General features: G+C 48.0%; 1 protein-coding gene across 1 annotated transcript; it reads left to right on the plus strand.

Moving 5' to 3' along the window:
- Nucleotides 1-203: 203 nt before the first annotated feature.
- CRY2 (cryptochrome circadian clock 2) lies at nt 204-7,098 on the plus strand (the record flags this gene model as incomplete). Its single annotated transcript, XM_010185652.1, has 9 exons — nt 204-427; nt 1,738-1,826; nt 2,532-2,672; nt 3,190-3,501; nt 4,625-4,776; nt 4,913-5,115; nt 5,583-5,672; nt 6,194-6,335; nt 6,820-7,098. Coding segments are annotated over 8 exons (1,351 nt in total), but the record flags the coding sequence as incomplete, so codon positions are not given.
- Nucleotides 7,099-12,516: the final 5,418 nt, after the last annotated feature.

Below are 12,516 nucleotides of genomic sequence, written 5' to 3' on the forward strand. Positions count from 1 at the left end.
TGTTTTCTGGTGTGTTTTGGGTTTTCTTGTTTGATTGTAGCTTTTTTGTTGGTGGTGTTTTTTTTTTTTGTTAATATCCCTTTGAGGGATGTATCAGGTGGAAACTACGTCTATAAGGATTTCTGTATCCAAAGTGAAAGGTTATGCTGAGCAGAGATAGCAGGATGCAGTTTGACTGCATTTCCTTGTGTCTTCCATGATAGCAAGGCTGTGTTGTTTCACCATACTTATTTTGTCTCCAGAATAATTGAGCTGAATGGCCACAAGCCACCCCTCACCTACAAGCGGTTCCAGGCCATCATTAGCCGTATGGAGCTCCCAAAGAAGCCAGTGAGCACCATAATAAGCCAGCAGATGGAGAGGTGCAAAGTGGACATCCAGGAGAACCATGATGATGTGTATGGGGTCCCATCCCTGGAAGAGCTGGGTATGTGTCAAGAGGGGCCACAAGGGTTAACTGCCAGCTGAAAGGGGATTTAGTGAAACTGTTTCTGATGGCTGGCATGTGCCCAGGACAGCTCCAGTGTTCTCATCTGACCTGGGCTGCCTCTAGCCATGGAAGCAGCCTACTGTTTTCAGTGAGTGCTGAACCTCATGAAAACAGACTGCTGTCCTTTGCACTACTGTCGATGCACAGCATCCCCTTTAGCATTGCTCTGCATCTGTCCTTATGTTCTCTGCTGTACTGAGCATGTAACCACTATATCAGTGTCTCATGTCCTCACCAGCTGCTTTCCTCCTACTGCCATCTCTGACACATGTAACAGACCTGAAGAGGTAAACTAACTGCGTACCAGGTTCAGATCATTTCATTCAATTATTGCCAAGCAGCACCAGTTTGGGAGCTTAGCAAGAAAAAAGATATTACAGAAACTTCTTACACTCATCCTGGTACGCCTTATGATGCTGTATTTTTCTTGGAGGATGAAGAGAGAGAGCTGTGGCATGAGGAATGCAAGGACCATATCAGAGGAGTGAATCTAAATGCAAGGCCAGAAAGAATTAATACGAGATACAGTCTGTGTGTGTGTGACTGGAGATTCCATATCAGATTAATAGGAGTATCACCGTGTACCTTAAGGCACAATTTCAGCAGTCAGATGAAAGCAGGAGACTTCACAACAGGAGTATCCTAAGGGTTGCAGCCCTGGGTGGATTTGCTTCCTTTATTGTCTGGCATAATGTGAGACTGCCTGCAACCTTACACTGCTCTGCTTGCTACCAGGGGAAACTCATCTGTCAGCACAGAGCAGTGCGGGGCAGCTGTGTTATTGCTGCCCCTTTTTCATCAATTCTTCAGCACTAACCCAGTGCCTTCCAAAGCACTGGCTTTCAGCAGAATAGGAACCTCATCAGGAGCAGCCAGGCTCTCTAGTGAGCTGCTGGTGTCCATGGCAAGGTATTTTGTAAGGCAGAGCTCTGGAGCTGATGTTCCTTTGCCAGCTACTCTGGCCTTTGGAGCAGTGCTGACACACGAGAAAGTGCTGGCCTATGGGCAATGGGAAAAGTCCCCAGAAGGCTGCCTGAAGCATTGCAGGGAGAGGCCCTTGTAATGCAGTGTTGTGAGCAGGCTCTCCCCATGTTCCACACGATTTGCCTGCTGTAGAACGACTAGAGCAGCAAGTAAGCTGTCTAGGCAACTGCAGTATGTAGTGTCTTGCTGTTATTAGTATTTAGTCCCATCTGTACCCTTTCTCTAGGCGTAACTTCAAATCTTACAAAAGTTCTTTCTCTCAGGCTTTCCTACAGATGGTCTTGCCCCTGCAGTTTGGCAAGGAGGAGAGACAGAAGCCTTGGCACGGCTGGATAAACACTTGGAAAGAAAGGTAACCTGTGCTATTTAAGTCAAATTCCTGCAGTCCGTGGCTCCAAACAAAAAATGTTGAGCATTGCCTGTTACTCTGTTTCCCTGCTCTTCCTAGCAACGGTCACAAAATTGACTTCTGGAAGGAGTGTTTGGTATTTATTAATTACTCCTGTGATCTTGGGTCATGTGTGGAGCACGAAGCTCCTAGACTTCCTCAGACCCAAAGGAATAGAGCTGTATATTAGTTATACTGCTGTTTGAAGCACATAGGATTCTTTTCCTTGTTTTTACCCCTCCATTTCCTTTAGAGGAATGCAAATTTGGAAACTCTCCTGTAACTCATTAAGTCCCTGCTACATACTGCACACTGTCTCCTTTTGTCTTCATCCAAGTTATTAGTGGGACCACATGCTTGTAAAAGGATGCCTTTCTCTTGTACGTTGGCCTGTTAATATGTTGTCTCATTGGCTGGCATTCCTTTAGCCCATTTCTTGGCCAAAATGACTAAGTGGTTTAAATCCTGGGGCAAAGGCTTTGCATTTCTTGAATGGGGTGTGTGGGTTGAGATTGTCCACTTGAGATCTCTCACAGCTGTGGTTGGAGGTGAATAGAAGAGACTCTGCTGTCAGACCTGAGTGGCCTTGCCACCTGCACAGGGATCTGCCTTTAGCAATGTTCCACAAATTTTGAGTTTTCTTGGCTCATTTCTTCTGACTCTGTCTAGGCATGGGTTGCAAATTACGAAAGACCAAGGATGAATGCCAATTCGTTGCTGGCCAGCCCTACAGGACTCAGTCCCTACCTGCGTTTTGGCTGCTTGTCCTGCCGCTTGTTTTACTATCGTCTCTGGGAGCTGTATAAGAAGGTAAGATAAAAGGTTCATCTGGAGAGCAGGCTAGTTTGGAGCATAGCATGATGCTGGTTTCCAGACAGTGTGCCAGAGCAGCTACAAAAGTTACTGTCGCCTCCTTTGTATTTGACTCTTGAGCCAAGCTTGTTGGTACTACAGAAGAGGCTCTTGGGTGAGGAAAAGCAATTCTCCAGTACATAGTTGAGTAAACCTTAAATCCGCCGGTACCCTGCTCTTCAACCTGGACTCCTGTGTCATGAGCCATGTAGAGGTTTTTTCTGTTAGTTTTGGATTGTTCAAGTCTCTTTTCAGCATACTAAGTGAGCTAAAAGCAGCACTAACTTTACTGCCTGGGGTTTCTGATAAAGGATGATCTGGAACTGAGCTCCTTTATGGCAGTTTTCAGTAACCAACTTGGGAATTGTGTATAAATGCATGAGTGCATTAATTGAATTGCATAGTAATTGCATGGGTGCAATGAATTAAGCCAGTCTTCCCCTGCTTGTGAATAGCTCTGTTGCCTTCTTCACAGGTAAAGCGGAACAGCACGCCCCCCCTCTCTCTGTACGGACAGCTTCTGTGGCGGGAGTTTTTCTATACAGCAGCCACAAACAACCCAAAGTTTGATCGTATGGAGGGGAACCCCATCTGCATCCAGATCCCCTGGGACAGGAACCCTGAAGCCTTGGCAAAGTGGGCAGAGGGCAAGACAGGCTTCCCTTGGATCGATGCAATCATGACTCAACTGAGACAGGAAGGGTGGATCCACCATCTGGCCAGGCACGCGGTGGCCTGCTTCCTGACCAGGGGCGACCTCTGGATCAGCTGGGAGTCAGGAGTCAGGGTGAGTCTGGCATTTCCAGAGGCTTGCAGGAGGCCATAAGGAAAACAAAGTCTCCCTGGCACTCGCTGCAAGGATGGGCACACAGGTATGGCTTTTGCTTTGCATGTAAAAGTTGCGTGGAAGAGAGGATTTGCCAGCAGGCTCTTGGCCTGCCAACAGCCTGATTTCTTTCTGCCTTCTGCCATGAGGCTCTGACAGTATCAAGAGTCTCCAGTAACCATAACTAAATGTTACTGGGTCCCACTGGTAAATATGGACTGGGGTTTTGGGGGCTTTTTTTTCTTTTGCTATTTTGTTTTTTGGCGCTTTTTTTTTGTTTTAGCTTTTTTTTTGTTTTTAATAGACGAAGAGACAGTCCATCTGTTTTCTTTGCAAGTTCAATGTCACTTTATAACTGGACCTTTTCCCTCATCGTGTAATCCATCACCGTGCCGGTCAGGGAATGCTCCATGACTGAAATCTGAGTCTAGAATCTCTCAAGGAAAGAGGTAAAAGACCCTCCTCTTGGGCCATCTGAAGGGACAGACAGCTCGAACCTATCCAGTCTGCATATTGCCTTACACAAAATGTGGAGGCAGGGGCATCTTGTCGCAAAGGTGACAGCATAGCGGAAAGTGCATCATAGCATCAGATGCTAGAAGCGCAGGGTCCGTGCATGGATGTGAGTGAGTTACTGCTGAAACCTGTCCTCCTCTCAGTGGCAGTGTGCTCTGGGACCTTCAGAGGGGTTCTTCCTTCTTGTTTTGGTGCTTGTTATTCTGTGCAGCATCTGACTGCTTCCCATGGTTGGTGCTTTGCACTTGTTACACCTCCCGGGTTAGGATCAATACCCAGCGCTTGCTGCAACACTAGGTAGTGATTTAGTCTGTAGCTGCATGAGAGAGAAGCCAGCACTTTATCAGCATGAGCAGACAGTGCCTTCCTATGTGAAAGCATCAGGAAGTGAGGTGTATTGACCAGCCAACTGGCTTTAGCCAGCAGATCGCCTCTTTGCTGCTGCTCTGGTTTCTTAGGAGCTCTTCTCTCAGCTAAGTGTCTGCCATTTGAAGTAGCATCTTGGGTCCTCCTGCTGCAAATTCCTGCCTGGGGAAGCTCTCACTGCCTTTTCCTCCAATTGCTGCAGGTGTTTGACGAACTGTTGCTGGATGCAGATTTCAGCGTAAATGCAGGCAGCTGGATGTGGCTTTCGTGCAGTGCGTTTTTCCAGCAGTTCTTCCACTGTTACTGCCCTGTGGGCTTCGGACGTCGCACAGACCCCAGTGGTGACTACGTTAAGTAAGTGATGTGACTGGAGCTTCTTTCTTGCTTGATCTCTGAGCTTAAGTTGTTAAGCAGCTGACAGGTGCATGGCACTTTCTGCATTGCTTGCACTTTTAAGTGACATTTGTGCATCTTCTTACCTGTGTTGCAGGAGATATCTGCCCAAACTAAAGGGTTTCCCCTCACGTTATATCTACGAACCATGGAATGCCCCAGAGTCTGTGCAAAAGGCAGCCAAATGCATCATTGGGGTGGACTACCCCAAACCCATGGTGAACCACGCAGAGACCAGCCGGCTGAACATCGAACGCATGAAACAGATCTACCAGCAGCTGTCGCGCTACAGGGGGCTCTGTAAGCACCAACAATTGCAAAAAATTGTATTTTATAAGAGATAAAATTCTGGGAAGAGAGGTCACTATTTAAAATAGATAGCACTTCTGTCTCTGGTCAGTCCTCGCAAGAGGAAGCAGTATCTGCCAAATCTGTTTGTTTCCAAGGAGAGCTCCTTAGAGCTCTTCAACAGCTAAGAGTGGAGTTTAATTAGTTTTGAGAGCTAGTGATGGCAAGGCACCATCATATGCCATCAGTGGTCCATTCTTCACTGTGGGGGAAAAAAACCTACACAGAGCATCCTAAATAAAATGGGCTGCTGGATCATGGTGTCTGTCTGTGGCTGGCACTGGGTGAGCACAGCTCTGAACTCATCCTGCTTTGGGATATGAGTGTGCTGGTCAGTGATCAGTAAGGTGTTCCCACGTGAATGGCTCCTCTCACTCCACCTGTGTTTTCTTAACTATGATCCTTTTGCCTTTCTTTAGGTCTACTGGCATCAGTCCCTTCATGTGTGGAAGATCTCAGTGGCCCGGTCACAGACTCAGCTTCAGGGCAGGTCTGCAGCACTAGTACAGGTGAGTTAGAGCTATTTGTGTGCTGCTGAGAGAGATTCATGTCAACTTAAAGGCTGGGGGCATGAGAGAGAGGTCTTTTCTCAGTAAGAAAAGGGTGTGTAGCTGGAAAAACATAGATCACATTCACCTTCCTTTAGGCTTTCTTCAGAAATCCCCAGTGAGCCTTCATTTCTAAAAGGGCTAAAGAATAGGACTTCATTAAAGTGAATCTTTTATTGCCTGTATGGGATCATATGCAGCCACTTGAGGGAGAAGTACAGATCACAGTAGGGCTAATCAGGTATAATTAAGCTGTTCTCCGTCAAAGGAGGATACTTTTGTGTTCTGGGGGACATAATTATTCTGCATTTAACAAAGGTAGGTTTTTTCCAGAAGTTTTCAAGGAGGCTGTGGCAGCATGTCTCTGTGCTGGCACACTGCATATTCTTCTTTATTCCAGCTCTGTGGCAGGTTAGACTGGGATGTACTTGTGAGGAGATCTAAAGGCAGGGGAACCGTTGCAATGACTTTTTCCTCCACAGCAGTGAGGCTGTCGCAAGCAGACCAGGCTTCTCCAAAGCGCAAACACGAGGAAGGAGAAGAGTTGTGCGCTGAAGAGCTGTACAAGCGAGCCAAAGTGACAGGTCTCCCCGCTCCAGAGATCCCTGGCAAGAGTTTATGATTGTGAGTAGTCCCTAGTGTGATCTGGCCTAAACTACCTTGTTTTGGCAGCTTAGCGAGGCTCAATCTTATTTGCTCACTGCACTTGAATGAACAAAACGGACTTGCTTGTGGAGAGAGGTGGCTCCTAACTGTAATTCCATAGCCCTGTAATTTAGCAGTGGTCTGCCCTCTGGTTGTGCTGCTTTTGCTTGACAAACTGTTAACTGAGTCATCCAGCAGAGAGCAGTACCCTGTTACAGGAACAATCACAGAGCACAGTTGCTGGTGGGTTTGCTCTAGTGAAGCTGCTTCTCCTGCAAAGGGGGTTTGCAGCCAGGTTTGCCCATGTGGTGAGGCTACAGGCTTGAGGAGGGGACTGAGCAGATCCAGGCATCTGTCTGAAATGCTCCAGATCCCAGGAGGGAGGAGCTGGTTGCATGTTGTGCCAGCTTTTCAGTATGAGGGGGAGGTCAAGGCAAATTCTCTCTTTTGCTTTTTCCTGCAGCCAGTGACAAGCACCTTGCAAGTGAAGAGTGAGAGTGCTGAAGAGGTGACCAGAGGAGGTGGGACTGCTGCCACAGAAGGACTGGAAATTGTGATCCACAATAGCAAATCTGGGGTCTCATATAAATGTGTAATTCCAGTAGCTGCCACAAAAGGGCACTGCATTACTTGTGCTTGGGAATATTTGGCTTTCTAGTCTCCAGAGAGCCAAATATATCTCTTCTCAGCCATGTCAAAATCTGGCCACATTAAAGGGGGCAAGAGCCTTCTATCAACTTGTTCACTCCCAGGTGTATCTTTATTTTCTGACAGTGGCTCAGTGCATGTGACTTGATGCATTGATGTAGGGAGCAGCGTCTGTGCATCTCAGAAATAGTAAATCTCCTTTCTCACCGCTAGTACTAGGCGGTGAGGTGCGCTGCTTAATTCAGATTGTAGTAGGAGTTGAGAAGGAAGCTGCTACAATGTTAAAAATAGAGTACCCATCCGACAAGAGAACAGGAAAATCTCTGGTTTTTTCATTAGGCTAGACTGACGAGGATATAAACGCTTTCTGAGTAAATCAAGGTGGTACTTGTGTGGGATGGAAACAAAATGAAGGGCAACTGTAGCACAAGAACAAAGAGATACAAACTGTCTGTACCCTTGAAAGGCACTTGAAACTTTCCCTGCAGAAGAAGCTCACTGCTGCAAGGTGAACCCTAGTGCTGTTGCCTGGAACAGACCGCTTCAGAGCAGTTTGACATCTCAGGGGGAGGGACTCTGAGAGAAGGAAGAATTCTTCAGAGAATAAGCTCATGCCTTGATACGAGTAAAGTCTCCCAGAAGCTTGCTGGTCCAAATAATAAGGGAGCTACACCTGCACCCTACAGCTTTTCCTTCCCTGAGTGAGAGCTCACTTAAATGGAGCGACCAGTGTCTGGTGTGCAGTCTATGGAGTGCCTCATGCTGAGGAGGTGTATTACACATCAGCTCCTTGAAGTGAGTCTTCCTCAGGCTCAGTCTGTTGTCTGTTCTGTGTGAATATTTGCTCTTGCCTGTGTTGGCATCTGTGTTTCGGGTTTCTACGCACTATGCTCCTGTACCTCATACCCTGCACACTGCTGCTTGTTGCTGTTTGCATTCACGTTGGTGCTTTGTAGTCTAGCAGGACAACTGTGTGGCTTTCCTGACTCTGAACCATACACTCCTTGGCCTGGTCCTGTCATGTGTCATTTCAGCACGGTGCTGGCAGAGCACCTCTGCTTGCCTTCCTGACTGAAAAGGCAGGAGAGGGTAGTACTGCAGAAGAACCTCTCTTTTGGCCATTTTCAAGAGAGATTAGATTGAATAGCTAATCCCATGCAGTGGGCTGCTGTTGGCACTGTTTTCTTTTGTTGTCCAAAACCTTTCATCCCCACCTGGCACAGATGGTGTGGGGCAGTATGTGAGCTTATGCAGCTAACAGCTTGGGGAACGCAGGAGCTGTCTCCCACTCTGACTGGGATAATCAGATTCAGTTTTGGAGCCCATGTTTGAACCCAGAGCAATGGGGCTGTGAATAGAAACTGATTCAAATGTAGCTGGGAAACCTGAAGTGGTTGAATGTGGTTGGTGAGGTAATTTATTAAATAGCCAAATAACCTCTCCTTTCTGCTCATCTCCCTGAGGCATTGACCCTAGATTCCTTTTCCCAAGGGAATCCATTGGGCAGACTAACAAAGTAAACAATCACTTTTCCTGCCCTTACTTTCTTCTAAACTACTATTTGTAGAGTCTGCCTGGTAGATAACCCAGTAATCACCAGGCTTTGTCTCCTTCAGTCTGACCCAGACCTTACTCCCACTGTCTTGAGGGTAGAGAGATGTAAAGAAAAAAGAGACCCTCCCCCTCGTCTTCTGCTGCAGAGAGAAGAAAGGGGAAAGACATGCACTTTGTACACTTAGATTACAGAATTTTACTTCTGTCATTTTGAGAATTTCATGCTTAGGCAATAGTCTGTAAATATGACCTTTTTTTTTATAAATGTCTTTAACCCTCTCTTTGCTGTCATCCGCATTATTTCATTTGGTAAGTGGCATTTTTGGGGCTGGATCCATGGGGGGTAAGGAGCCAAAGGGAGGGGAGGCAAAACTTCCTAAGTGATCTCTTAAAAGGATTTGTGGGTGAAGAGGAAATCACAGTCATGAGGTTTCTGTTGGTGCCTTTGATGTGGATGGCGGCACTTGGAAGAAGTGCAGTTCAGGTAATAAAACTGCAAAGGACGTAGAGAAACACAGGGCCAGCAGAGAGAAGCGAAGAGAAAAACTTCCTGCAAGAAACCTCTTCAGTAGGCTGGGATTCATCCACTCTGATACCTTTTCATCTGCCTTTCAAGGAAGCATCATGAAATAGGTGCCAGTTTGGGCATTTCCATTTCCTGGAATAACAACTTTTCTGGGCCTAGTCTGCAGTATCTGACCTGGTGCAGGCACAGAGTGAGCTCATGTTCCCCAGGGATGTTCCCCAGGGTGGTGTGGAGACTCCTTTAGTCTTCTCCACCCTCTGGGGCAGAGAAGTGCTATGGAGCACTTGTTCAGCGTGGGTCTCCTGTCCATCATGGAGCCTTTTCTCTTGCAGTTTTTCAGCTAAATCATGAACTGATAACTAAATACACCATGACTTAGCGGTCTCGTAACTAGCTAGGATGCGGGTGAAGTGAAGTTCTGCTTGTGTATTATGCCATCCTTAGTGCTCCTGTGTAGACTCAGTTGCTGGAACCTTTTTTTTTATCTTTGGAGAATTAAATGAGGTACATTATTTTTTTAGCAACCAGCAAGACTTTAGGAATCATGAGTAGCCATGACATTTTTTATGCAGGTTTGGCAATGGGGCTGATCTAGTCAGAGGTTCCTAGAGCCTTAGCCTCAGTTGGGTATGTTCAGATAGCACCAACAAAGCCAAGACACAAATTTAAAAGCATTTTGCGTATATATGCATTTAAAATGTGGAGCCCCTAATTTGTTTGGCAAGTTTGAGACAAAAGGCAGCTTCTAGTCTTTCAGAGAGGTGCTGGAGATAAAAGGGCATGTCCTGTCTGCAGGGACAGCACCATGCACAGTGTGTTGGTTAACTGAGTGAGGGTGCAGTCAAGGTTCATGCTATTGCTGTCCTCTTTTCTCTGGTGAGGACCTCACGAGCTTGAGGAAGTAACACCTCAATGCTTGAAGTGGCTTGACCATGACAAAAGCCCTTTGAAAGCAGCAACCTGTGCCTTAGAAGATGAAGGACCAGGATGACAGCAAACTCAGTCCAACTTTCTCTACCCAGAGTATAATAATGTAAATTAAACCTGGAGAGGCTGTGTCTGGGCCTCCTTCTCTGTGGTGGCCAGAACATCCAGGGAGGTGATTATCCCCCTGTACTTGGCACTGGTGAGGCCGCACCTCGAGTACTGTGTTCAGTTCTGGGCCCCTCACTATAAGAAGGATGTTGAGATTCTGGAGCATGTTCAGAGAAGAGCCACAAGGATGGTGAGGGGTCTGGAGAACAAGCCTGATGAGGAGCGGCTGAGGGAACTGGGCTTGTTTAGCCTGGAGAAGAGAAGGCTGAGGGGAGACCTCATCACCACCTACAACTGCCTCAAGGGAGGGTGTGGAGAGGTGGGTGCTGGTCTCTTCTCCCAGGTGATGGGGGATAGAACAAGGGGAAACGGCACCAAGCTGTGCCAAGGGAGGTTCAGGTTAGAGATAAGGAGGAAGTTCTTTACTGAGAGGGTCGTCAGAAGCTGGAACAGGCTGCCCAGGGAGGTGGTGGAGTCACCATCCCTGGATGTGTTTAAAGAGCGGGTAGACGAGGTACTTAGGGATATGGTTTAGGGGGTAGACAGGAACGGTTGGACATCATGATCTCAGAGGTCTTTTCCAACCGAGCGATTCTGTGTGTGATTCTGTGTGTGTGATATGTGTGTGATGTGGCCAAGGATGGAAACTGGCTAACCTTGGATTCCTAACAAAGTATTTGCCTGCTCCATGTGCTGGTAGTTGAGGAATTTCCCCCATTTCTCTTCTGTCTTCATGAAGAAGGAGCTGAAGCGGCTTCAGGAGGGGCTGGCTGAAAGGTTTGAAAGTAGAAAACACACCTGGATATGAAGAGATGGGAGCCAGAGCCATATCCATTGGACAGAGAAGAAGCTGGAGCAGTGAGGATGGCTGATGGAAGGAAAGCAGAGTGCTGGTCTGGTACCACAACTGCATTCAGGGGGAGATCAGGTGGTTCAGCTGGGGGAGAGAAGCAGGAAAACCTCTAGGCACAACCTTTCCTCAGGTTTGACTTAAGGCTGAGAACAGTTGAACAGTTGCTCTGAAGCTGACTTGATGGTCAGTTGGACAATTTGAAAGAGGAAAAAAAGCAGATGCCACTGGCTAAGACAGAAGTGTAGTCTCTGTTTTGCAGGACATGTACATGCACTCTTCCCAGGGACCATGGGCTCTAAGCTGTATATAAGGAAACAGATGTGACTGGCAGTGGCACAGCCAGAAAAGCCAAAGTGGGTCTCCTGCCAGGCTGGCTGGTGCCAGGGCTGGGATGCAGGGCCTGATGAGCAGGCTAGAGGAGGAGCTCGTGGTGCTTGTCATCCCAGCAGAAGGTGGGGTGTGCTGGTGGTGATCTGACTGCAGGAGGAGCCAGCCTTACCTTCTGCCCCAGGTCAGAAGCCAAACGACAGCTGTGCTGCAGAGAAACCATGTTTTGGTAGCTGGGGTTTATGACTGAAGATGGAGCGGTATCCAAGTGTCCCCAGCCCCCGAACAGATGCTGATGAGTCTTGTGTTGTGCGTGTAAGACAGTTCAGTCTTTGCATCCCAACGGCAAAGGGGACACCTAGCCCCCCCTCAGGAGGCTGTCCTAGGGGTACCTGTCTGTGATGATCCTGTGGATGTGCACTTGTTTCCATGCTGGCCCAGGAGTAACATCTCTTTCAAGTTTGTCTGGCTGGAGCCCAAGACTCCTGAGAGAGCAGGGCTGTGCCTTGAAGGGCTCTGCTTGCTCTTCTCTGGAGGAGCAGCTGACGTCCTGGGTCTTGGCCAAGAGCTAATGCCATTGCCTCAGTGACAGCTCCATGGTGTGAGAACCACTGCTGGGACCTGTTCTGTCTTTGAAGTCTGAACTGCTAAAGCACTGCCTCCCACCCCATCCAGGACTGTCACAGACAGTAACTGGGAGCTTGGTGGCCATGCAGGGAATACAAAAAGTTCAGGTACAGAAGTGACCTTGGGACTTAAAAATACTGATGTTTTCTACTTCTGTGCACAGCACAACCTGCATGGTTTTCTGACAGCCTGCAAAGCAGGGAAGGAGAGAGAAACCTGCCTGTTCTGGGGAGAGACCTGCAACTTTGAGATGCATTTTTCCCCCTTGTGCCTGTGAAAGACATTCATAAGCCGTTTGGTTTTTATTGCCTTTGCTGTGGTTGCAGCTCTGGCAAGCTTCAGTAGGGCCACGGTTTGTGCTGGGGCTGCCGGACCTGTTGCTGAGTGGGCTCTGCAAACCTGTGATGGTTAATAAACCAGCCTGGTTTTAGCTGCTGCTCCTGCTGGAGAGAAGACTCTTGGAAGTGGCCCTGTGGGTCCGGCTCCTTGCCCCGGGCTGCTGCCTGCCCGCTCTGTCGGCCCCGCTACTGGCGTTGCTCCCTCGGCCCTGAGGAACGGGCCCGGGCGGGAGACCCCGGCCACCCACACCC

This window comes from Mesitornis unicolor, unplaced genomic scaffold (assembly GCF_000695765.1).
Source record: "Mesitornis unicolor isolate BGI_N332 unplaced genomic scaffold, ASM69576v1 scaffold33055, whole genome shotgun sequence".
Taxonomy (NCBI): Eukaryota; Metazoa; Chordata; class Aves; order Mesitornithiformes; family Mesitornithidae; genus Mesitornis; species Mesitornis unicolor.